The sequence below is a fragment of the Chanos chanos genome, chromosome 10 (genome assembly GCF_902362185.1).
Source record: "Chanos chanos chromosome 10, fChaCha1.1, whole genome shotgun sequence".
Taxonomy (NCBI): domain Eukaryota; kingdom Metazoa; phylum Chordata; class Actinopteri; order Gonorynchiformes; family Chanidae; genus Chanos; species Chanos chanos.
Window position 1 is genome coordinate 8,066,483 of NC_044504.1, and position 23,773 is coordinate 8,090,255.

A 23,773-nucleotide genomic window follows, 5' to 3' on the forward strand; every position below is an offset into this window, starting at 1 on the left:
GTATCAGCTGATATCCATTATTTGCCATTAGACTGTAATCACGCTGGCTAGAGAGTGTGCGGGAGTAGTGTAACGCAGTCCATGATAAACGTTGTCTAACAATTTTATCATTGACGTGTAGGCCGTAAAGCAGCAACAACAGACAGTGTGTGTGTGTGTGTGTGTGTGTGTGACATGTCTGCACACCAATCACAAGCAAAGATGCAGACGGCGTCTAATTCAGTGTTGTTACACTAGAACACGTTATAGAGAGAAAAAGCGAACGGGCGGTCCAAGATCGTTCCGTTCAGCTAGCAAAAGTAAGCCTCAGAATGCACAGGAAGGAGTACAAGATGATGCATTTTCGATCAAAACTTCTGCAGAATAAAAGTCTCTGCATTGCTGTGCTCCAACAGCACACAGAACAGAAATATACGGTACGAATTATATTACTTAGCGAAACTGAACAAGTATAAAAAAAAAATAATAAACCTGAAGTAGAAAATTATACTTAGGTGAGAGAGAAACAGATAGTAAACGTTATATTGTAGTCTGCATATTACAGAGCCTACAGATGTGTAAGATCAGGGCTGGAACAATATCATGGCATGCTTTTTGTACTTAAGACATTTGTCTCACAAAGCATTCCTTTACTGTGTTGTCATTAACCAATAAACGTAGAGTGGTACCTATGCACACCGCCCACTTGGAGGGTGCAGGGACAAAGGCGATAAGTCTGAGTGAAAAGGATAGAAATCCACACACTAAAATCACTTTTAACATGATTTTAAAGAAAGAACAAAAGACAGAAAGAAAGAAAATATGTTGATGCTGCTTGGGTCCTCATCTAGTCCAATAACACACACAAGTCATTAACCAATAGAATTAAATAAACAGTAGTCTACACTGACTCTGGACTCTGTCTGAATATCTTGATAAGACATTAAAGATACCAAACTACACTGTTACCAGATGAGGCTTTGTAACTTTATAAACGTAAGACTGTAAAACTCATATAGATATTTAGACTTGCCAAATCACATTCTTTGGTGTAAGCAGTGCAATGTTTCATTAAGTAAATATGGTGAAATAAAATCATTACAACCAGTATTTTGTCGAAATGTGATGGTTGATATAAAGACATTAATGGCAGGGTGCCCTCTCTCTCTCTTTCTGTCTGTCTCTCTCTCTCTCTCACTTGCTCTCCCTCTCTCTCTCTCACACACACACACACACACACACACACACACACACGTGATATTTGAAATACTTGAATGCCTCGGTGTTGGGAAAAGCTGTCGACTGTCCTTCAGCTCTTTTGTTTTGAAATCATCTTTCCCTTGCAACCATCTTGGAAACTCGTCCCTGTTGCCGACTTCACGCAGCTGTGCCATACAAAAGCTGATTCCATCATTATACTGAACCTGCTAAGACCAGCCGTGAAAGACTTGCAACCTAGCATCGGCCATTGATTCAGTCATTTTCCTGACGCGGTCACCGAACTTAGGAAAATGGCCGGTATTTTAGCGTGGTTTTGGAATGAGAGGTTTTGGTTGCCCCACAATGTAACCTGGGCTGACCTAAAAAATACTGATGAGGCAACGTTCCCGCAAGCTGAGGATCTGTATCTGGCGTGTCCTTTAGCATTCTGCATCTTCATGATCCGACTGCTGTTCGAGAGGTACGTGCATAAAACATGGTAGTAAGATAAACATGTATAGGAGATGTGTCATCGGGGTTTCATTCAAGTACAAGCCGGTTTTTTTTCTTTTTCTTTCTTTCTTTTTTTTTTTTTTTTTACTTTTTTTTTCAGCGACAAGTCAAGTTTCTTCTCTAAGTGCACCTATTAAGATTTGTACACAATTACAAAATCCAACTTGCAGTTTTGTTGTTCGTCATACGATCATTTTAGTGTGTGAAGTTAGCTTGGGGTTATATTTATAAGTTTACGGGACATCGCTCCTTGTTAAACTTATTTGACTATAGATACTGGGATTACTGTCTCCTTAGAGTGACACAACTGGTCTAGCATCCTGGTCCATATGTTCTTTAGGTCGTCCGGAGGTTCTGGCACAACTGTGTCACGTGTGTATAAATGATCCCCTCCATCAGCGGCGATCGCTGTGACCACGCGCAATATGAGCAGAAGAGGGTCTAGTTAAGTGAGAGACAGTAACTAGAAGATATTCCACTAGTCAGGTATCAGAAATAGTCAAGCACCCTAAGATGGCTATCTTCATTGTATTGCTTTTGAGCACGCCACTATTATGTTATGCCTGAAGTCAAGTATTCTTTATGTGTTTTACTGTAAATTCCAACACGTGCAGAGTGACTATGTGTGTTCATGGAGAGTATAGCTACATTAGAACAGGTTCTTTCTGCTTGCTATAGTACTGCAGTCACTCCAGTAAGCAGAGTCTGGCTGGTTATAATGTATGAAATGAAAAAATAATTCAGTTATAATGAAGATAGTTCAAAATATTAAATGCAGAATGATGAAACCACATAAGATCACAACTTTGTTGTCTCTTATCCCCATAGACATCAAACCTAATATCTCCATTGATTGGTAAAAATGAGGCAAGCAATTAACTCTAAATTGATTGTATAACTAAAACAAACAAATAAACAAACAGGCAAATAAATAAATAACATTGTTTACAGCAGCTTATGCATTTTCAGTTCCACTCTTTTCACAAGTTATGCTACCTGCACCTGCTGCTTCTCTTTGTCAGACTTAAATGGGTAAAGTGAACTCCCTAATATCTAAAATGAAATGACAGGCTTTTTTTTTTGTTTTGCACAGAGATTAAAATATCTATATCACTCTTCAGCATGACTCAGCTCCATCTTTCATAAACAGGAGTTTAATTAATGTACTTACTGTTGGCAGCTTTACATTATATTGCCAACAGATTTGCACGCTCACATTTAGCTTTACTAAGTGGGGAGTAATTCAGCCACTGTTCTAACAGAGCACTGATGGCTGGATTGATATGAAGGAGCGGGGGGGGGGGGGGGGCTGTAGATGTGCTGGAACCTGTGCAGCTATGTGGGGCAGATATGGTATTCGTGTTGGTACCTCCTTCTGCTTCAAGCAGTTAGCTGCTGTTGGCATTCAGGATAAAGAGCATATGAATTGAAAGATTTGAAACATTCAGAACAGTTTCAGGGAAACATTGAATGCTCTGGTGTTTAACTTCCTCTATGACATTGTCCTTCTGGTTTGGTTTTTTTTTTGGTTTGTTTGTTCTTTAAGCCGCCCAGATGCTGATGTGAAATTCATTGTTGTGACAAAGCACGTTATTTAATCTCCACTCTGAACATCTGTGCTTGTAAGGTGGTCATTGAAGATCATTATAGTTTTTATGAGGTCTTTTAAATTTAGTAGGAAGTAAATATGATGGCAGAGAAAAGTAAAAACAACAATGCAGACATGATACATTCAACCTGTATGTGAGCCCTGTTTTTCTCAATAACTTTTAATTCCAAAGTTTACTTAAGTCAGTGCAGTGACACCGCTGTTAATCATGGCAGAAGACTGACAGACCATAGAAACCACATTGTTCTTTCCATTTAGTAAACATAGTGCTTCTGTTATGTGCCACACAGGTTTCATACAATTATCGTGAGACAAGATAGGCTGGTTTATGTTTAGCTGATTAGTCAAGAAACATAAATCTGTCTCGATTTCCTGTCTACACCATTTTAATCTAATATTGCATTTGCTGAACTTGCAGACATCTGATATATTATGTGGGTCTGTAGGCGATAATGTGGCAGATCTAAGCATGTCAGGAGTTGAGCTTTTTGGAAAGAAGATACACCTCAAGGGCTGGGTTTTAAGTGTGGTAACTGACAAAAGGAGTTTCTGTCCACAACAGCCAAATTTCTTAAATTTGTCTTCTCTGATTGTGAGAATCTCTTCTCAGTAATGTTATGCAGTAAAAGGTTTAGGTCCTTCACTCTTCCTGATTAGCGTTAGCCTGGGTGTAGTGTAATTTAGGCACACATTTAAAACTATGCTTTTCGCCCTGTAAATTCGAAAGCTCTAAAAATTAATGAAGTTCCTTTGAAATCTTAACAGGGAGGTTATTTGAACTGGCAGTTTGAATGTGTTCTTTATATTCACAACACTGACCCTAAAACAGAATAATAACCCGTATACATGAATAAACACGTATAAATGTATTTAATATTGCCTTCACAAAAGAAGGAGCACTGGCAACGTTTGATCTGTCACATTATCACCGACAGAACCATAAATTATACCGGATGTCCACAAGTCTATAATCTATCTGTACTACAATAACACAAGAGCTGTTGGTATTTCTGAAAATATAACTAATAATAAAACCCATAATGCTTTATAATGAAATGGTTTTTAGCGTTCTGAAATGTATACGCACTAGAACAAGTACGGACACAAGTACGGAAACTCACTGTTAGACTCACAAAGAAGACTGGACAGTTCATCCAACAAGCCGGCCTGCCTGAAAGAGAACAAATGCCCAGATGTAGATGAACGTCACAATTGAGTATTCAATTTGACAGCCCTCCAGGAGTACGCGTGATCAACCCATCTCCCCCTCAGCTCGGTTCCGAGATGACCTCCAATGTAGCTAGCTAACTATGTGTAAATGAAAGGGTTCACTCCAAGGAAAAATGTCAAGTCTGTCATCTCAAAGTCATCCAGTCTGTTTGATACATGGTTCTTTTTGTTGTTTATTGAGATGTCTGGAGTGTTTGATGTCAGGCCTAGCTAATTTGGTAGGTCTCTCTGTCCGTAAGAAATGGACCTAAAGGTAGTAGACGTTTTAAAGAAAATCTCTCCTCGACCCAAATTAAAGTAAAACACCAAACTGATTAACACATACGCGCGTGCGCAAACACACATACACGCACTATAACAATGAATCGTAAACAGCATAAGAATCAGTGAATGACAGTTTTGCACAACTGCATAGTCGTCTTCTAAGTATCACTTATATTCACGTAATTTTCAATGAAAACCTCAGCTGAAAATAACCATGTCGGCAACCAGGCGCTTTTGTCAACCCATCAGATGTGCAGAATTCCTTAGGGTACGTGCGCTGTAATCAGTTTACGGCCGATAATTACATAAAACTGACTGAAATTAAAAGGTCATGAGAGAGTGTCAGAAAGCAAAGAGGCTAGAATGGTTTACATTACTGTGCGGTAACAATCAGCAGTTTGCATTGATGCCTGTGACAATAGGAGGCAAGTCAATTTTAACTCTGTTTTAAATCTTTTCAGAGCGTTCAGTAAAACCAGAAGGTTTTAAGCGTTCGACCTGTCATCTGTTAAATATCTTGTTCCTACTGCCTGTAGGTCAGCAAAATGTATCGGATACAGAGAGTTGAACCAAAGCTTACTTATCAATAAAAGTGGTGCGCGTCTGTGAGGTATTTGTCGTTGATGTTACTGTCAACCGTTATCTATGCTAAGGGTGTTATCTTCAAAGTTGGAGAACTTCTAGTTATAGCTGTTAGTAAACTGAAGTGTTTATCAGGCTCATGCGCGTAACCATTCATCTGATTATCGGTGTTTTGGTAGCTTTTCGCCTTGTGTAATTACATGTTGTCCTGCGCTTGCTTCTGATGAAACAGTTGATACTTTTTGCAAGACAACCACACGTGGACAAGATATGTTTACTTATTTTTAACGCTGTCCTCATTTTACTCGTCTTATTCCTATAGTGGGTTAGACATTTTCATTAATGTTTGACATTGAACGTGCTTTATGTTAAACTCTCTATGGTTCCTAACTGTTTGCTTAAGTGTTGTTATGCACTATAGCTAATAACAGTGCGAGTACCTATGTACAATAACATAATTCTGTACCAACATTGCATCTATAATATACTACTACAGTTGTAGGGGACATCTGTTATGAATTGGAAACAACTTCTGTAAACTATGGACAGGTCAGGATAACATCATAGAAATATTCAGAATTGGAGACGATTGCTTTGATTTTGTTTTGTTTTATTTCAGGTTTATTGCCAGACCATGTGCACTTGGTCTAAAAATCCAGGCAAACGGACCTCAGAGGGCCCAGCCCAACGCAATCCTGGAGAAGGTCTTCACCGCTATCACCAAGGTACCATGCATGACTATGATCTCACGCGGAGCGGGCCTACCGCGTAATGCCTATCAGTTCTTTCCCCCACGCCCTTGTCCTCTGAGAGAATACTACTAGTAACTGTCATTTAAATGTAGATCACATTCAGTATGCTCTGAGATGTGCTGCCAGGTTTCCAGAGGAAAAAGAACATTGAGAGAAAGAGGGAGAGAGAGAGAGAGAGAGAGAGAAAAGGAAAGAGAGAGGGGGAGAAAGAGAGACGTCTTGACGTGCTCCCTTTTATCTGTGTCTCTCTGCTGACGCACCGTGGTTATTTTTAGCCCAACACTGAACTAAGTTTCCTTGACAAATGTTCAGATTTGTGAACAGTGAGACCAAGTAGCCTAAAGGCTGAAAAGAAAAAAAAAAAACGTACCTCCATTAAAGAAATGGAGAAGGAAATGAGAGCTGTGGGGGCATACGGATTTAGCACATGGCTTTTCCACAGCTAACCTCTAATTTGGATTTGATAAAGTTGGGAGACTCATGAGGCACTGATCTGTTGTAAAGCTGCTGTGTATATATCCTGTGAATATGAATTTCCACTCTTTAATTAGATCAAGCTTTCATAAAACGATTGGCCATATTTACCATAGACTACAGTATATTCCTCAGGGTTTTTTGTTTTTGTTTTTGTTTTTTTTTTTAACCTCAGAATAATTTGGCCTTGTGGTTGCGTCGTCGTATTTTCTCCCATTACTCTTTTTTTTCAGACTCAGTGCTAAAAGACTGAGTCAATTTATCATCTTTTCTTTTTCAAATATGTGTTATATAAGCTGTGTGGAGGATCCATGCTGTATTTTTATTATAAGCTTGGCAAGGGAACTCACCTGAATGGACAAGATATTTTGGGTGACATACGAATTTTGTAAAAAAAAAATTATTTTTTTGCCTCTCCCTGTTATGAAATGTCTCTTCAATCTCTGCGCAGGCCAGTTCAAACACCTCTCTCCAAACAGTGTGTTATTTATGTACTGCCAGGCTGTGGGGGCAAGGTATTTGAGTGGAGTCCTTATCTGTAAGTTCTTCTTCTTTTTCTTCAGCATCCTGATGAGAAGAGGTTAGAGGGCTTGTCCAAGCAGCTTGACTGGGACATGCGGACCATCCAGCGCTGGTTCAGACAGCGGCGGAACCAAGAGAAACCCAGCACTTTGGCCCGGTTCTGCGAAAGCATGTAAGACCACCTTTGGCTCGGTTCACAAAATTCATTCACAAAAAAAAAAAACAAACGAGCAAAAAAAATCTTAACTCTGTGAAGGGACAAAGTGCTTTCCTTTCTCAAGAAGATGCTTAGGCAAAAAAAAAAAAAAATTGTTTGGATACAGACAAAAAGCAGAAACCCATCAAACTGATTATTTGGACTTGTGGGTAGTCCCTCCCCCTGAGGGAGTGCATTCCTGCGGCACAGCTCGTAAGCTGTAATCTAACACATCTAAATGTCTTCAGGACCTTGATTAGCTAAGTGGAATGTGTCTTAGGACTGAAAGCGAAAGACTACATACCTAGCGTGGTCTGATAGGAAGATCATTGTCCCGCTCTGGTTAATGAAAAAGTCGCTTCACAGCTCCTTTGTTATGTTATTTTGTTATATTTTGTTATACAACATGTAAGACTGCTTAATACCTTGGATGTCACCACCAACACAGTTATTGCAAATACACATACCTGCTCTTGGTGTCTTTCCCCCATTCTGATACATACTCTCGGATTTACTTTCTTCTTGGCATTACTCAGCATATCAAATGTATTTAGCGCCATTCATATAAACAGCTGGGCATCCTGTAGCGGTGCCATCCTGTATAAACATCAAAGAGAACATGTCTCAATGCCATGAGGCTCGTGGCATTGGCATCTCCTCTTTGATAATTACAGACTGGAAAAGCTGCATTTTAAATAGCACAGGACGCGAAAGACAAGTTCAAAAACAAGGCGTAAGTGACACATGCACCCACGGACGGTCCTTCACGTCAGATTAGCGGCATCCCTTTGACGTTCAGCATTTGGACGTCGCCAAGGTGATGCACCTTTTTGACGTCGCCGTGTTACTACCGGGAATACGATTGGTTTCCGCCTTAGTTCGGCTCATGCGTTTATCCGGAGTGCCGTTCAGGTTTTTCAGCTTCGGAAAGGTACACACCTGTGGAGCAGTCTCAGGCTGTTTGGTCAAGGGCGTGTCAGCTGTGAGCTGTCAGGGGCCCAGTCACTGGGATGCTTACATTTCCCTGTCATACTCTGGAATCAGTCTGGTGTTGACTGGTTGCAGTTTTTGCTCAAGTTCGAGGTTGGTTCTCTTTGTGGGTGAGCTGGCATGGCCTAGCAAACCAAGACACTTCCTTCGTCTGCGTAATGGTGCAAGCGTGCATCAGCCTAGCGGTTGTATGTGTGTGAGAAACAGAGAGCGTGAGGGAGAGAGTGAGAGAGAGAGAGAGAGAGAGAGAGAGAGAGATGGTCGGTCATAGATGTGATGTGACAGAGAGTTAGGCAGTGGACTGCACTGCAGGATCTCAGCCCCTAACCTCATTTCTTTAGACTCTCTGTCTAAACCACTACAAACCACTACATCTCATACTTTCTATCAGTGTCAGTTTTTGCTGTAGAAATCTTGGTAGAGATGTGGGTACAGTGTTCTATTTCCGTAGTCAGTAATCCTCATTCCGGTGAATTGCTCTTTCTGCAATATTTTGTACCAGCTCTGATCAAACACACTATGTTCTTCTATTTACAGACTCTCTGAGTCCTTGAGGAGCTGAATTAAACATGTTTGTGTATGGATTGAGGAATAACCAGGAGAAACCTCTTCAGGAGAAGCAATGCCTTCCCCCGCTGTAGTTATCTGGGCAAATTAATTTCAAGTTTAAACGACCGTATAGAATAGAAAGCGCAGAGTGCATTGAAGTGTCGTCACCCTGTAAATTAATGCTTTGTTTTTACAGCTGCGTGATTATATGCTTTAGTCATAGACTACTTTGGAAAAGTAAAACTTTATGATTGGCAAATTACACATCCTCTTTTTATTATAGTAACAAAAGCAGACCAGAACAGGCATTTAGGCCAGCGTAAAGGGAGGCGCCAGACGAAGAGCGGAGTCATTTATTTTCCGGCCAGTTCCTACCAGTACTGTCTGTTTTCTGTGCCCCTCAGAGCACCACAGGCACTGTCTGAAACACAACACTGCAAGACTGCTCTCATCTTGTCTCTGTGGCTCAATTTAGTCAGAAAAAAAAAAAAAAATCCTTGAAGGCAGAAGAATATAATTCACTCAGGTCCCAGGCATTTCACTTTGTAGAATAAGAAAGTCTAAAATCTACTGAAGTGGTTCTGCGTGAGAGTTTTCGTAAAGACGTGAAAGCAGAGTTTGCTTTTGCACCCTTAATCCTTTGTATTCCAGGAAGGCATTTCCTGAATGCTTCATGAAGTCTGCAAACGACTCTTGAGTCCAGAGAAAACACACGTTTACTGCAGTGACGTGAGGCTTTAGTCGGAGGGGAGGAACTGGTATCGGTATTTATTCCTGGCCAAAGTTGCCCTTCACTCTCAGTTTGCAGTGGAGGGTACATAGAGCAAGGAGAAAAGAGTTTGCATTTTACACCCACAGAACATAAGAAACAGTCCAGTCGCCATAGAAACACAGTATAAAAATGAGTATTCCATAGAACATTTTAGTCAGTGTTCTACCGTACAAGTGACTTTCTTTCGTCGAGACTGTACAGCAGTTGGTAATGTAACAGCTCCTTTAGAGTTCCCTTAATCATGTGTAATATCATTTCCTGGTTAAGCCCCAAACCTCAGACTCAGTTCACTGTGACTGATTGGTGTATTTTGTCTACTTAGCCCTTATTTGTTTACAGGCCATTTATGCCACGCATAAATTTGGTCTTTTTTGCCTTTGTTCTGTAAAGCAGCTTAAGTGCTGGACTACTTGGTATGGAGTACGCCTGCTCTCAAAACAAACCATCACTCCAGAGAGGTGGTTGTGAGTCACGGTAACCGTGCATTAAGCTCTGATTGGACGGCCCTCCAAACATTTCTTTTTGTCGGTATTCGACTATCTGGTTGCCAAGCAACCGCCTCAACCTATCATTAGGCAAATAAATCCAGCTCATTTGTTTTTACTATCAATCAGGAAGAAGGAGGAGGAAAAAAGATGACATTGTCACATTCATTTTAATTCAACAAACGCGGTCTGTCATTTTCCATCTGAAAAGTCAGGGTTGATTTTACGTGATATAACGAGGGCAGACTGTACTTAAAACCCATCACGAGCCTAACAAAACTCTTCACTCTGATTTATTAAAACTCCTCCGTGATTTAGTTTAAGGTTATAACCTGCCGTTTTTGTGACAGTGCATTCAAGGTCTTACAGTAGGAATAAAGTGGATCTGGAGAGCTCATTCCTCTGTGCAGTGTAACCATTGACTTAAATGACCTCGTCAAGTGTGTCAAAAACTATTACTGTATCTCACAGAGTACAAAAACAGCACAAAACCCCCCTCTGGGAGAGATGATGATCATGGGCTCCTTTCATATGTCATTTAATGCAGAGTCATTTAGTGTCTTGTATTTCTCTCCCTTCTGTTTGTGTTCTAACGAATAGGAAAGACTTTATTAGAGCTGATGTTTATTTCTTTTTAGAATTCAGTATTTTTGCTTACAGTAATTTCTTTGTTTGTTTGTTTGTTTGTTTTTATCTCTTCTTTGCCAACTTTCATTGAAATTTTAGATTCACTTTTTTGAAGGCTAAGACAGCATGGAAAAGTTTAAACGAGTAAAAACAGGACAAGAATGTCATAAACCCACTACATCCATGTCTGAGGACATTTAGCCTCCCTGTTATATCAGGGGAAAGAGTTATGGCAAAAGAAAAGAAAGCTCCACTGTCTGGGGGAAAAAAAGCAAAACAAAACCAATCCTATATAGTTTTCTCACCTCTCCCATCCCTTATAGCTGAATCTGATATGTATCCAACGGCCATTGTTTTCCTGTCTTCAACCTGTCTCCATTTTGGTCTTTTCTATACCTTCTTGCCAAAAAAGAAGGTTTTTTTTTTTCCTAGAAAATAAACAAGCTGTTTGTCTCCCGGCTGCTGCGGCAGTTGATTTTGATATGGGGATAATTTAGGGGTGGTTCTGATTTTACAGCAGAGTGGAGTTTTGCCTGAGTCAAGCATTAATGACGTCTTATTGCAGTCAGGGAGGAAAAGATGTATTCCTGTAAATATCACTGGCATAATTAATGTCATACATCATGAGTGTCTCTGAGGACAAGTAATAGGAGAGTCTCTGGGCTTATGGGAATAAGCTTCGTCTGTGCCAGGTATTTTATTGGTCTCTTTTATTTTTTTTGTCTCCACAGTTCTCATGGAAGACTCTCTCTAATCTCAGACTTGGCAGGAAGTAGCTCTCTGTGTGTGAGTGTGTGAGTATGTGTGTGTGTGTGTGAGAGTGTGAGTGTATGTGTGTGTGTGTGTGTGTGTGTGTGTGCGAGCACGCACTTAAACACATAGACAAATATGTTTATGCACCTTTGTCCTTGTGTGCTGTTTGTGGCAGAGAACTCAGTCACTCAGATGTCACAATAAATAAAATTGGATTTATTTTTAAATTTTTCACCGCTTTGCAGTTGAAACATTCCTTCCCTTAGCTCTGTTCCCAATAAGAGAGAGATCTGTGTTAGCAGGGCAAGCCGGTCGGGGTGTCTTTCTGAGCAGAGGGTATAAGCTGTGTAAAAGCTGGAGAAAATGTTTGGACATCAGATGTCTGAACTCTGCAGTAGCGTGAGAGCTGACACCAGAGTCTGACTCACACATACGCTTAAGTGTGAAGAGCTCTTCGGGTTTGAGAGGTTTTTCAGCCACTTGGTGTCACTGGTCACATAACCACACGCGAACGCTCACACGAGGAAACCGAAATGCTTGTGCTGACAGTCAAGTCTTTTAATTCATTTGTGTTTTCATTTTGTGTTTATTTCATTTGATTATTGCTAAATTTCATAGCTCTTCGAAGATACTTGCTGAGAGCACGTGTTTTAGTTTTGGCCTCAGTCAGAATAGAGAAGTAGCTTAAGATGTTTGCTCAACTAAGGAGCATATAGATTCAGAAAAGATAATCAATAATTAAATCTCTTATCAAGCAGGTACTGGATTATGTCCTTCCACTGAACTAACAGCCGAGACATAGAGCACTGTGGAGAGCTTAAGCCTGGTTATCTCACATGTCACAGGCTGATTGCTTTGCATATTATACCTGAAACCTTGTCTTTTACTGACACTCGATATATTAATTTATATTCTTTCTTTTTTTCATATTGATTTACATGCTTCATTTCGTGTTGATTTGTATACTTTAAAAAAAAACATATTAACTTATGCTTTCTTTCATTGGTCTTTCTTTGTAGGTGGAGATTTACATTTTACCTGTACATATTTACTTATGGCGTACAGTTCCTTAAAAAGGTAAGGATCTGAATTCCAATAAAAGAAAGTTCTAGTAAAGCTCTTTAGATATCAAGAGGACAGTTTTTTTTTCAGCCAAAAAGAACAAAAGGCAATATAATGTCTTATCAGTATTCTCAGTATGTAAGTCTGCTCTCAGTAAATTAAATGATACCTGGCTGCCTGCAGAAAGTAGAAAAAAAAAGAAAACAAAAGAAAGAAAGAAAAAAAAAAGATGCACCTATACTGTTGTTCTGTAATTTTTCTGTCTTTAAATAGAAATCATGAATGCAATTTCCATTTACCATTTTGTTTTGTTTTGTTTTGTTTTTAAAGTGTTGAACTTTTTAGTGAGTTGTACTATACTTGTAAACATCATGACAAAATGTGACAATTTTGATGTCTTTTTGAAAGGTTCAAATGTAGCCTCTCCAGCGATGATGTGTTTCTGGAAGAAGGTTCTGCTGTAAACATTCTTACTCGGCAAACTCACTCGGAAGCTAATGTGAATTATTCATCAGTATATTTATAATGCAGAGATTCTTTCTTGTAAGCAAAGCTATAGTTGAGAATCAAACCCCACACTTCAACCTTCTTCTCTGGCAGCTTTTAAATGGCACTGTTCCCCATGGATAACTGAGTTGTATTAACACAGTGTCAGAAAAAGAGGTCCATGACACTGCTAAACTTGATCTGAACCTCTCAAAACCATTGCCGCACATATACAGATAATGACAATACCAAGAACAACAACAAAAGGAATTACTTCTGCATGAAAGTATTATTATTATTGTTATTATTATTAGCGGCAATGTTCATAATTTCATTGTAGGGGACCTTTTTGTACAGTTATGGCAGCTGAAAAAAATGTAATTATTTCTGATGCGGTCGTGTAAGTGTAAATTTCTCTGTGGGAGTAAATGAGGAGAGTTAGTAGCTGTAATTACTGGAGGCAGGACTCGGAGAATGCCTCACTCTAGCCTGTGCCATGACGAAGCACTTTGTGGAATGAGTGTGTGTGTTTGCAGCAGTTGGGCGGGTCTCTCCCAGCCAGTGGTTATAAATAGAAGCAGGTTTGAAGGAGACCTGAGGTGAGATACATAGAAGTCTTTTTGAGACTCAACATCAGTGCTAGCCCTGTCAACTCAGGTCCAACACGTCCACCTCACTCAGAGCCAGGTCTTGCACATGCACCCCTGAGCTGGGGGTTGGGGGCTCTTAAAACGTAAAAGAACTAGGGTTGCTTATTCAGCCTGTTGGAATGCTGTCTGTGCTAATGTTACATCTCCCTTTTCATGTTCTTTTTTTTATATTATTAAGTTTCATATTAATGAATATGGATTCTGTAATACAATTCTTTCTGAGGACCATGAGGTTAGCGATATGGGTCTATGGTTTAGTCAGAAATGACCGTCCTGTGTTAGCATGAACCAGTGGCAAATTAATGCCAGATTTACTGCATATAGACATTTTAACACCAGTCCTGTGTGTGTTTGTCCCGGTCTCCTCTTCATTTCTTTTTTTCTTTTTTCTTTTTTTAAACCCTGGCGTATTTGTCAGAATCGGGCTCTGAAGACAGCGTGCGCTTTGATTCTAGTCACAGAGGAGGGCGTTAAAAAGGGCTCATTATCCATTTTCTCCAGCTCGACTCCCTGAACTGGCTCCGTCTACATACTCCTCTGCTGACTTTTCTCTCTTTACAATCTGTGTTTATGGTCCTGGAGACAGTGGGAAGTTAATGGAATGGAAGTATGTTATAACACAGAGCTAGCCTTATGTAACCCCACTGATATGTTTCAGAGGAAACAGACTGCAGAATATCTTGTTAAGGTTTCCGTGGATTTTTTTTTTCTTTTCTTTTGTCCCCGTGAAGGTTATTAACCTTTCGTCGGTATTGTGTAGCACGGTTCTAGATCTTTTCAGTTCCTTTTGAAAGCCGTATGGAACTTGCTTTGAGAATATGTTTCTATATGACTCATTAGACAGATGTACGTAAATACTTAAAAAATAAAAAGTCAAACAATCAATCAGTCATTTTAATGAATTATGAAAGCAGGCAGTTACGCGGACGTTTCCTTTGCGTCGATCAGATCTCTTAGCAGTATCACGATGAATGTGTGATACTGCCATGCGAGAGGACTCAAAATATTTCATTGTAATATTTAAAACAAAAAACAGAACCATTCTCTCTTGTTATTTCCAAACATTTATCTATGCCATACACTGGATATTTGAATGTCACTGTATGATTTCTTCAGTGGGAAATATTGCCTTCAGCAGAACATCAGCTTTGTTTTTTTCAGATGTGAAAATGTACTAAATATTATGGCTACGTTCATGGTGCCATATGTTTGTAGTGATATGGACATGAAAACTGAGACCAGGCCTCTGCTCATTACAGCTGTCCGTCAACTGTGTGAGTTTTCTGATCACAGATTCTTCCATCCATAATTTAATCATATCGTCTCATGTATAATATTCCGTTCCCTCTTTTGGTTTCTTAAAAGACTCCGTGGCTTTGGAACACCAGGGAATGCTGGTACAACTACCCTTACCAGGTATGTTTACGTTTTCTCGCTATTTTCTGACTAAAATTATGCGCTCGGCTTTTAGCTCGTCTGGCAAATCTGCTCGGAACATTTCAGTCAATCATTATGATCTGTCAGTTTCTCCCTCATCAGCATTTTCTTTCTTTTTTTTTTACGCTGTCGGGCATAAAGCGACTTCTCTCGCTCAGCGATTTTTATTTTATGAAAATGTCATTTGACTTCAAGCCAAGCGATCAATCTCTTATACCGCAGTTTATGGGGGAGTCTACAAAATTTCAACAAGTTTGCTCGCTCCCCGTGACCTCGGCAGCCTTTTGCCGCGCTCCTTTTCCGTCGGCGTACGTATCGTCTATGTGTTTCCACTCTGTCTCCGCAGGCTCTGAGCGTAGATCTGCATTACTACTACATTCTGGAACTTTCCTTCTACCTCTCCCTCCTCTTCTCCCAGTTTACAGACATCAGACGCAAGGTAAGAAAGCAAAGAATTTAAAATCCGAGAATTATTGACTTGCATTCGAGCCTCATGCATAAATGGAACACGCTAATATAGTTTGCCTATAACTGCTGTTGTTTCCCATGAGATAAACTTGTTTGTTGATTAAAGGGAGAAGTTGCTGTATTTCTTTTTTAGCATTTGGTAATACTGAGTGGCTTACTTATCTGTGTTTTACTTCCTGTTCCGCTTGAGTGCAGTAAATCGTTAATGGGGAAGTTTGATGAATGAGGTGTTTTTCAAGTGCATTGAATCCATATAGATCCCAACATGTTGTATATACTGATACTCGAACTCCTGCTGCTCAGCGAATAAAATTCATTTTAATATGTATCCATATGTAATTGTAAAGGTGATAATGTGAAGGAGCAAATCGTTCAATCCACGTTTGTTGATAATAGTTTAGTAAAATGGAGTGTAAACCACAAACTGCCATGTCACAGTGTAAGAAAACTCATAGCAGTGACCATGTTCAGTGTAATTTCAGACAGAAGTCGTCACAGTGCTACAGTCTACTGCTGTATGTAATATACTGCTGCATGTAATAAACTGACCTCAAAGATCGCATCATATGCAAACATTATTATATCCCCTATCAAATGCAAATAATCATATTACATTATCCTTTATGTACATTTGCAGAGACATATGTCAGATTCAGAAATTAATAATATGACTTATTCATAGGGTGCTGTGTATCAGAGTTGGCTATTTCATGGCACATGCATGAAGTAGAGGAGTGACCTATTAAGGTTGCCTCATGAAATCTTACTCTATGGTGCACTTAAAGGTTTAACGTGCTGATTATGAAGGCGTCGTAATCTGAAACTTCAGCCATAATCCCTTAAAGTGAATTATGGCAGAATCTTTCCTCGTGCACTATAATCTCTGATAGGTTTAATGGTCCTTCACTCCGGTCTCCCTCAGTGTCACACAGCATGTCACCCAACATCACTGCTGTCACTTTCTCTTTTTCTCTCTCTTCCCCATCCCCTTTTCACCATCCCAGACTACCCACAATGCCATGCTACGATACACCCTCACCTTCATCTCTTTGTTGACTGTTGGCATGTTGTGTCTGTTTTTGTTTTTTCTCCTTTCAGTTTGTTCATGCACAAAAAAAAACCCCAAAAAACAACCATGCACCATGAAGGAGGTCTTCTTCCACAACCCCCCCCCCATCCCAGCCAACTCCAGAATGTTCTCTGCATTCTGTTGCCATGCTTCCATTCTCTGTTTCGCACCACTGCACTTCTTCTTCCTCCTCCTCATCCTCATCTTCATCTCCGCTGCTGCTGCTCCTGCTCCTGCTGCTGCTGCTACTCTGCTGGGCCATGTCTCTCCCATCATGCAACAGAAACTCTACACAGCTGAGGGATTTTTATAGCTTACAGTGACAGGAGTGTGTGATACGTAAGTGTGTGTGTGCGTGCGTGCGTGTGTGTGTGTAAGTGTATGTGTGTATGGCTGTAAGTGTATGGGAGAAAGAGAGAATATTTTGTGTATAAAAATGTGGGGGTAAGGCTTCCTGATTGTTTCTCCCTGCCTGTGAGAGCTACATGAAAAGTAGGTTAATCTTTCAGCACGATCACAAACAGTCCCTACAAACCATCTGTTTTGCACTGAGAATGACTGAGTCATTAATCTCCTCTTTTGGTTTAAATCTGAGGCCTTACGTTTTACTCCATCCCTGGTCTTATGACTATAGATGGAGAATAGTCTGACGCTTATAATTATTATGTATAAGCTTTTTTTTTTTTTTTTTTTTTTTCAGCTCTTCTCATGTGATCTGATTCTTGTTGTTGTTGTTGTTGTTGTTTTTGTCCAGGACTTCTTGCTTATGTTCTTGCATCACCTTGCTACCATCTCCCTCATCACCTTCTCTTACGTGAACAACATGGCCAGGGTGGGAACTCTGGTCATGTGTCTGCATGACGCTGCGGACGTTTTGCTGGAGGTATGAAATGGCTTCGCCCTCATCTCTGAGTCTTTGCTTTCCCCTGTCACCAGGGCCTGTTTCACTGCCTCTAATTCACACAGCATGAAATTCAGTCTGGTAGATTAAAAGGCTCATAAGGGTTTTTTTTTTTTAGATCTCTTTATCGCCCCTTTACATACTTTACAATCATTTAAGCATTTACATTTTTTTATTATTCATGAGGAAATAAGGTTAGGGTACATGTAAATGAGATTATTGATAGGCCTGCACTAAAGTGCACCAGTGAGTTATGACTGCATTTATTACACTGCAACCACACGGATTAGCGTACGGGTGCAAAGATATTACTAATTATCAATGCAAATCACTTACAGGCCTCCACTTTTCATTTCTAGCCTCGCTCTCGGCCTTTGTGAACTTGGATCCGTGGGAAATCGTGATGAAATCAAGTTGAAATGAGATACTCAAGTTTAAATAGGTCATTAGCCAGAGTACCAGATAGTCTTTTAAAGCTATGTTATTGCAAGCCATTGGCAGTGTTGAAGCCAATCGAATGGCAGTCATTGTCTTTTAATTGTTAGAATGCTGTGTGTTTTCTGCATTTGATTCTGTGCTTTCATTTCAGGCTGCAAAAATGGCCAACTATGCTAAGTGCCAGAGGCTGTGTAACGTCCTGTTTGTCATGTTTGCGTTGGTCTTCATCAGCTCAAGGCTTGGTGTTTATCCTTTCTGGTAAGTGTAAATTTATCACTGTCTCTTTTTCTCTGACTCTAGCCTCTCTCTGCACTCTCTCTCTCTCTCTCTCTCTTGCTCTTTCTCTCTCTCCCTCTTTCTCATCTCTCGCCATCTGTCTGTCTTTCTCTCACTACCCTCTCATACTGTCTCTTCCTTCCTTCCTCTGCACTCTCTCCCTCTCTGCCTCTCTTTTGCTCTCTCTTTCCCTCTGATTGAATGAATGTCTGTCAGTGGCAGATGAACTGTGCTGACAGTAGCCGTCAGGATTAATAACGTGGATGAGACTCTCTGGAAGTCCACACCCTGCATCTGAATACCTGCGTTATAGAAAAGCAGTGACCGACTGCGCTATTTCACTCTCTGTGACTGAGGCGAGGACTTACACAGCTACGTAGATCAGAACGTGTTCTGAGGCACCAGCAGCAGAGATAACATTTATATGCCTTGCTTGTTTCCTAGATTCATATTTTACACATCTTTGGGCAGTGTTGTTGCCAAGAAATAGTTACCATGGATACGACATCAGTACAAAGATTTTGATCGGTTTGATCAGACAAAAGTGGTATACTCTTGTGTCCCCCACCCCCCAGCCCCCACCCTTGTATTTCAGTAATGGTTGTTTTTTGTTGTTGGGTTTTTTTTCGTTTTTTTTTTTTTTCTCTCTCTCTCGACATCACTCCCATTCAACTCCACTCTCATAAACCTTGAAATCTTTGTCAAACCCAGAGTTGTCTGTGTTCTGGATGGCCTTGATTTAGTGGAGCATTGAACCAGGGGCTACTGTAAGTTGTCATAGCCGTTTGACTCAAGTCATAACTGAAATGACCTTCTGATTTTTATTGCGCTCACAAAAATAGCAAGTTGTCACTTCATACGTACATCAAAGGCTTGTAGCACAAAAAGCAAACTGCATACACAAGCTCAAATACTGGACACAAAAGTAATTGTGGAGTTTGTTCATTTTGATTGTGTTTCTCTACTACCCCCTCAAGACACTGTAGACATCTGAAGACAAGGCAAGGCAATCTATGTTTAGAGTGAATCCTCAATTCAAATCGCAAATACAGACTTTTTCGATTTTTTTTCTTTCTTTCTTTCTTTTTTTTTCAACTTCTACCCCTGAGTGTGTCTCTCTCTTTCCTCGGCATCCATGAGAAGGTGCCATAGCTGTAAATCTGTTGCCATGGTTTCTGTTTCTGCAGAGATGTTCTGTTTTATACTGCTCAAGGTTTAGAGCTTTTTCCTTGCTGTTCCTCACAGTTAATCATTAAAACATGGAAAAATACCCAAAAATTCCCAGCATAGAATTACCAACCGTCGCAACTCACCAAAATTGAAGCAATATGAAACATTTGTAATTCTTGTCTTTAAACCAGCTCTGTTTTAATCCATTTTTGTTCTCTTATCTCAGTTCTATCCTCTTTTATGTAAAAATTCTCACTATTCTGTGTTCTCCTGAGTAATGTTGTTATATATTGATTGTACATTCTTGTTGATGTTTGGAGTAAGCTGTAAGTGTTTGCATTTCATAGGGCCAAATTCTTCTGATGGGATTACAGCTCTGTCACTCATTAAACAACAACAGAGGGAACTGCAGCAAATAAGCCATATCAGTCTAAAGGATACAGCGCCCCCTTTTGCATGTCACTGGTAGTGCATCAGCTGTGGAGTCCTCTTGTCTGATTTAACTAGAGGAGCTGAACATTTAATAAGGGCATCACCCTTTGCCTTGCAACTCCTCAACCCCAGCTTACCAGGAATTTGCCTTCTCTCTACGGTAGTGACCCACATGAGTACCCTATTGAGCGTGACCCTCTCCCTGCCCTGGCTTAGCACAATCTAAAACCATTACAGGCGTTACAGGCTGCCATTTTAGCCCCACACTGCCACACAAGACTAGGCTTTTAATGCATTTCACAACATGAATCATTTAGACCAAAGTTTCTCTCAGGGCAGCCATGTTTCTGGGGGAAGTGTGTTTTTGACAAGTTCTCGTTTCCCCGAGCTACAGCAGTCACAAATCAGGTCAAATCAGACGTAAGCTTACAGGAATGAATGAGTGCATGCGCTGCAATATGGACTTCTTTTTTCCTTTGGGTTTTTTTTTTTGTTTGTTTGTTTATTTGTTTTTTGTTTTACTTTTAAAGACCGTTCAATTTAAATGAGCCGTGATGCTTGCATTTTGTCCTATGCTTTCTGGTTTATCCAATTAAGACAGTCTCTTTTGCTGTAGATGTAAGGTTTTTGTGTTTTGTTAAATAAAGTGTTGCAGTGCATAGCTGAAACTAAAGCCGTTAGATATGCCACTGAATGCTTGAGATGAAATCATTTGCCCATCTTTGCAGTGTCAAACATTACATCACGGCCTCTTGTCACTCATGAAGAGACACAGAGTCCGTAACCTTCCAGAAATGAAGGGTATGACTGCAGAGAATGTGAGCCGACTACGGTGGCTTTTTAATCATTTTTTTTTTCCTCCCCTCCCATTCCTAGGATTTTAAACACAACTCTTTTAGAGAGCTGGGAGATCGTTGGGCCGTATCCATCCTGGTGGGTCTTCAACCTGCTTCTTCTGTTGCTGCAGAGTCTCCATGTCTTCTGGTCCTATCTCATAGTGAAGATTGCTTGCAGGGCCATCTCCAGAGGCAAGGTGAGTGGACAGCTTCAGCACTGCTGTTTCTGTTAGGTCTCTGCGTCTGGATCTCCTTTCTTTGGGCTTGACCAAAGGGCCTCTCCGCTTACTGCTTCTAGGCACAGGGGTGAATACCAGTACATTTGGCACTTTTGTATATTCTGTGAAGAGTGTTCAGTCTGATTCTGCACTGAACCTCAAACATTCAAGATTATTTTGGTTGTTCTTCTTATTATTGGTGGTGGTGGTAGTAGTAGTAGTAATAGTAGTATTAGTAGTAGTAAAGAAATGACTACGTGAATTGGGCAGAAAAAAAACCTTTTAAATTCTTTTGTCTGGAGTATAAACACTTATTGAACTTGGCACAGTATGTCCAAAACGGCATTGTTCTACTGAGAGATTATGTGAATGTTTTTGAACATTCACTCATTTTATTTGATTTTTTTTAGAGGATTATTAACCACTTTCTCTCCTCTGATGATAAAGGAGATAAAATGAAATGAATACATGTCAGTATAAATTCTCTATAAGAGCACCACATCATCGCTAAGTGTTACCTCAAATCACAGTAGCTAGTGATCGTGACCAGTAAAGCTTAACTGCTTATGTTTCAAGTCCTCTCACTTGACTTTTTTCTGTTTTTTGTGCTAACCTTCCCATGTGTAAGGCTGGAAAATGGAACCCTTTACATGTAAGTAGGTGGAGAGAGGCCATTTCATAGTAACAAGCCACACACTTAGTCTTTCAGCTACCAGACAGATAGGAATGTTCTGTTTGAAGAGTATACCGTCATTTGTTAGATGTGTTCATGAATAATTAGATTTTTTTTAACAGTTAAGTTATTATTTTTCATTTTGTCTTTGTCATCTGAATCATCCCACCATTCTGTGACGTTATATCTTCACTCAGTTTCATCCTTACACAGTAATGGTGCCCTTGGAGAATAGTCAGTGGATTCGCGGTTGCTACAGTAGTAATTTCATCGGCTAAAAATAGCACCAAGGCGACCTTTTATGCAGCTTTGTAGTAATAATAATTGTAAAAAGCTTTCATTTCTGATTCAAGTCACAGAATACCATACACAATACCACAGTTGAATACAGTTGGAGAGGAGAAAGAAGAATACGACAGGAATGAGTCAAATCTCTTTTTAATTCCCTCCGTCACATCCCCCTATTCACGCAGGTGTCAAAAGACGACCGCAGTGACATCGAATCCAGCTCCGACGAGGACGACGTCCCTCCTCCCGCTCACAAACACCACACCAATGGCACTAACGGAGCTCACGGCACTAACGGTTACCTGACCGGCTCCGCGTGCGCCGACGAACACTGACTGCTCCCCCCTTTGTCCATCTCAGACATTAGCGCCGATGCTAAGCCGCAGAGTCTGTCAGTATGTGCATTACTCGTGCGTTTTTCAAACATAAACAACATGGCCTGTCCGGTACTGGAGATTCTTTCTGATAGAATACGTGAATGCAATTCTGTTTCGTTTTGGTTCTTTGTGTATTTTTTTTCCCCCCTCCTTTACCTCGTCATATTTTGATTTCCATCAGATAGCACCCAGTGAGATATCTGAGCGCTCCCATTTCTGCCCACCTCCGGTTTAGCAAATCAGTGACAGCGTTTCACTTTATCATGCGAGCATGCTGCCAGATTTATGTCGTATGGAATCATGGGATCAGTAATCATTTCTTGAATTAATGTCTTTGTATTTATTTATTTTATAAATGTGTTTGCGAATTACGGACACAAATGTTTCCTTTTTTTTTTTTCCTATGTCTTTGCATAGTTTTTCAAGTCAGCGTTAAAAAAAAAACGATCATGGAAAAATTTTGATGCCAAGTCAGTCACCGTAGCAACAGAGTTTCCACATTGGAGAGCTTGTTACTGGTAATATCTGACAGAACTGCATATACTTTAAATGACTGACGCTCTAATTAGGCAGAACATTTACATTTGATTTCCTTACAGATTTATGATTAAGTTGTATGCATTGATAGACCATCACAGAAAAAGAGAGTCGCACATTTTCAGAGTGTTAGCTTCAAATGAGGAATAAGTTACAGTGGTAAGCAGAAATGTATAAATATTTAGTCACGACACATTCCATCACATATTTAATTCAAAGCATGTCAGTGCAAGTTCCACAATCATTTAAGCAAAAGGATATTTTACTGAGTATGTTTAAATATCATAAATGTGAAAATAACACAAATATAAGGTTGTATACAGATAATGATAAAAGTATCATGCATATTTTTGTCACGTATTAACAGTAATTGTATTGTAAATGTGTCCCACACATGAACTTGTAGTTTACACTACGTTTATGAAGCAGCAAAATCTAAAGCTTGAATCTCACAGTGAAAAATCGTCACATGTCAATCATTTTGAGCAATGTAGACATGGTATTTCTATCAAAAAAGGCAGAAAAAGTTCATCTGAATGACTGGTGGTCTTCTAATGCACTCAACATAACATTCATAATTATGATATCTGTGTTCAAAGAAATTATTTGAAAGTTTGCTGAGGGCAATAAACATGCACTTTCAAAATTCCATGTCCATACTTAATCAAATGAGTGTTAGTTGTAAGTGTACTGTATCACTATTTGTTTTGAATATGTGAATGGTAAAAAAACTGTTTAATGGTAGAAAACTGTTTAATTTCCCACATTTCTCTGTATAATTTACCATTTTGTTCTGTATTAGTGGACAAATCAATCAAATACTCTTAAAATTCAATTTAAAGCTTTTCAGTTGAAAGTTAATATTTTCGGAAGTGTGTGTGTGTGTGCGTGCCCATGTGTGCGCGCACGTATGTGTGTGCGTGCGTGTTCCTGAGTTTACCACTGCAGTCTTTTACTA

The 23,773-nt window shown here is 39.8% G+C and overlaps 1 protein-coding gene across 1 annotated transcript; it reads left to right on the forward strand.

Moving 5' to 3' along the window:
- The first annotated feature begins 1,490 nt into the window (after positions 1–1,490).
- On the forward strand, positions 1,491–22,236 carry cers6 (ceramide synthase 6). Its single transcript, XM_030786866.1, has 11 exons — positions 1,491–1,660; positions 5,997–6,102; positions 7,167–7,297; positions 12,517–12,574; positions 15,061–15,111; positions 15,479–15,571; positions 17,424–17,552; positions 18,160–18,266; positions 20,763–20,919; positions 21,569–21,592; positions 22,087–22,236. The coding sequence occupies exons 1-11, from the start codon at positions 1,491–1,493 to the stop codon at positions 22,234–22,236; spliced, it is 1,176 nt and encodes a 391-aa protein (XP_030642726.1).
- Positions 22,237–23,773: the final 1,537 nt, after the last annotated feature.

Coding starts and splice junctions, on each gene's coding strand:
- cers6 (XM_030786866.1), top strand. CDS start 1,491: ATGGCCGGTATTTTAGCGTGGTTTTGGAATGAGAGGTTTTGGTTGCCC. Junction 1,661..5,996: donor ATCCGACTGCTGTTCGAGAG/GTACGTGCATAA, acceptor GTTTTATTTCAG/GTTTATTGCCAGACCATGTG. Junction 15,112..15,478: donor GGTACAACTACCCTTACCAG/GTATGTTTACGT, acceptor CTGTCTCCGCAG/GCTCTGAGCGTAGATCTGCA.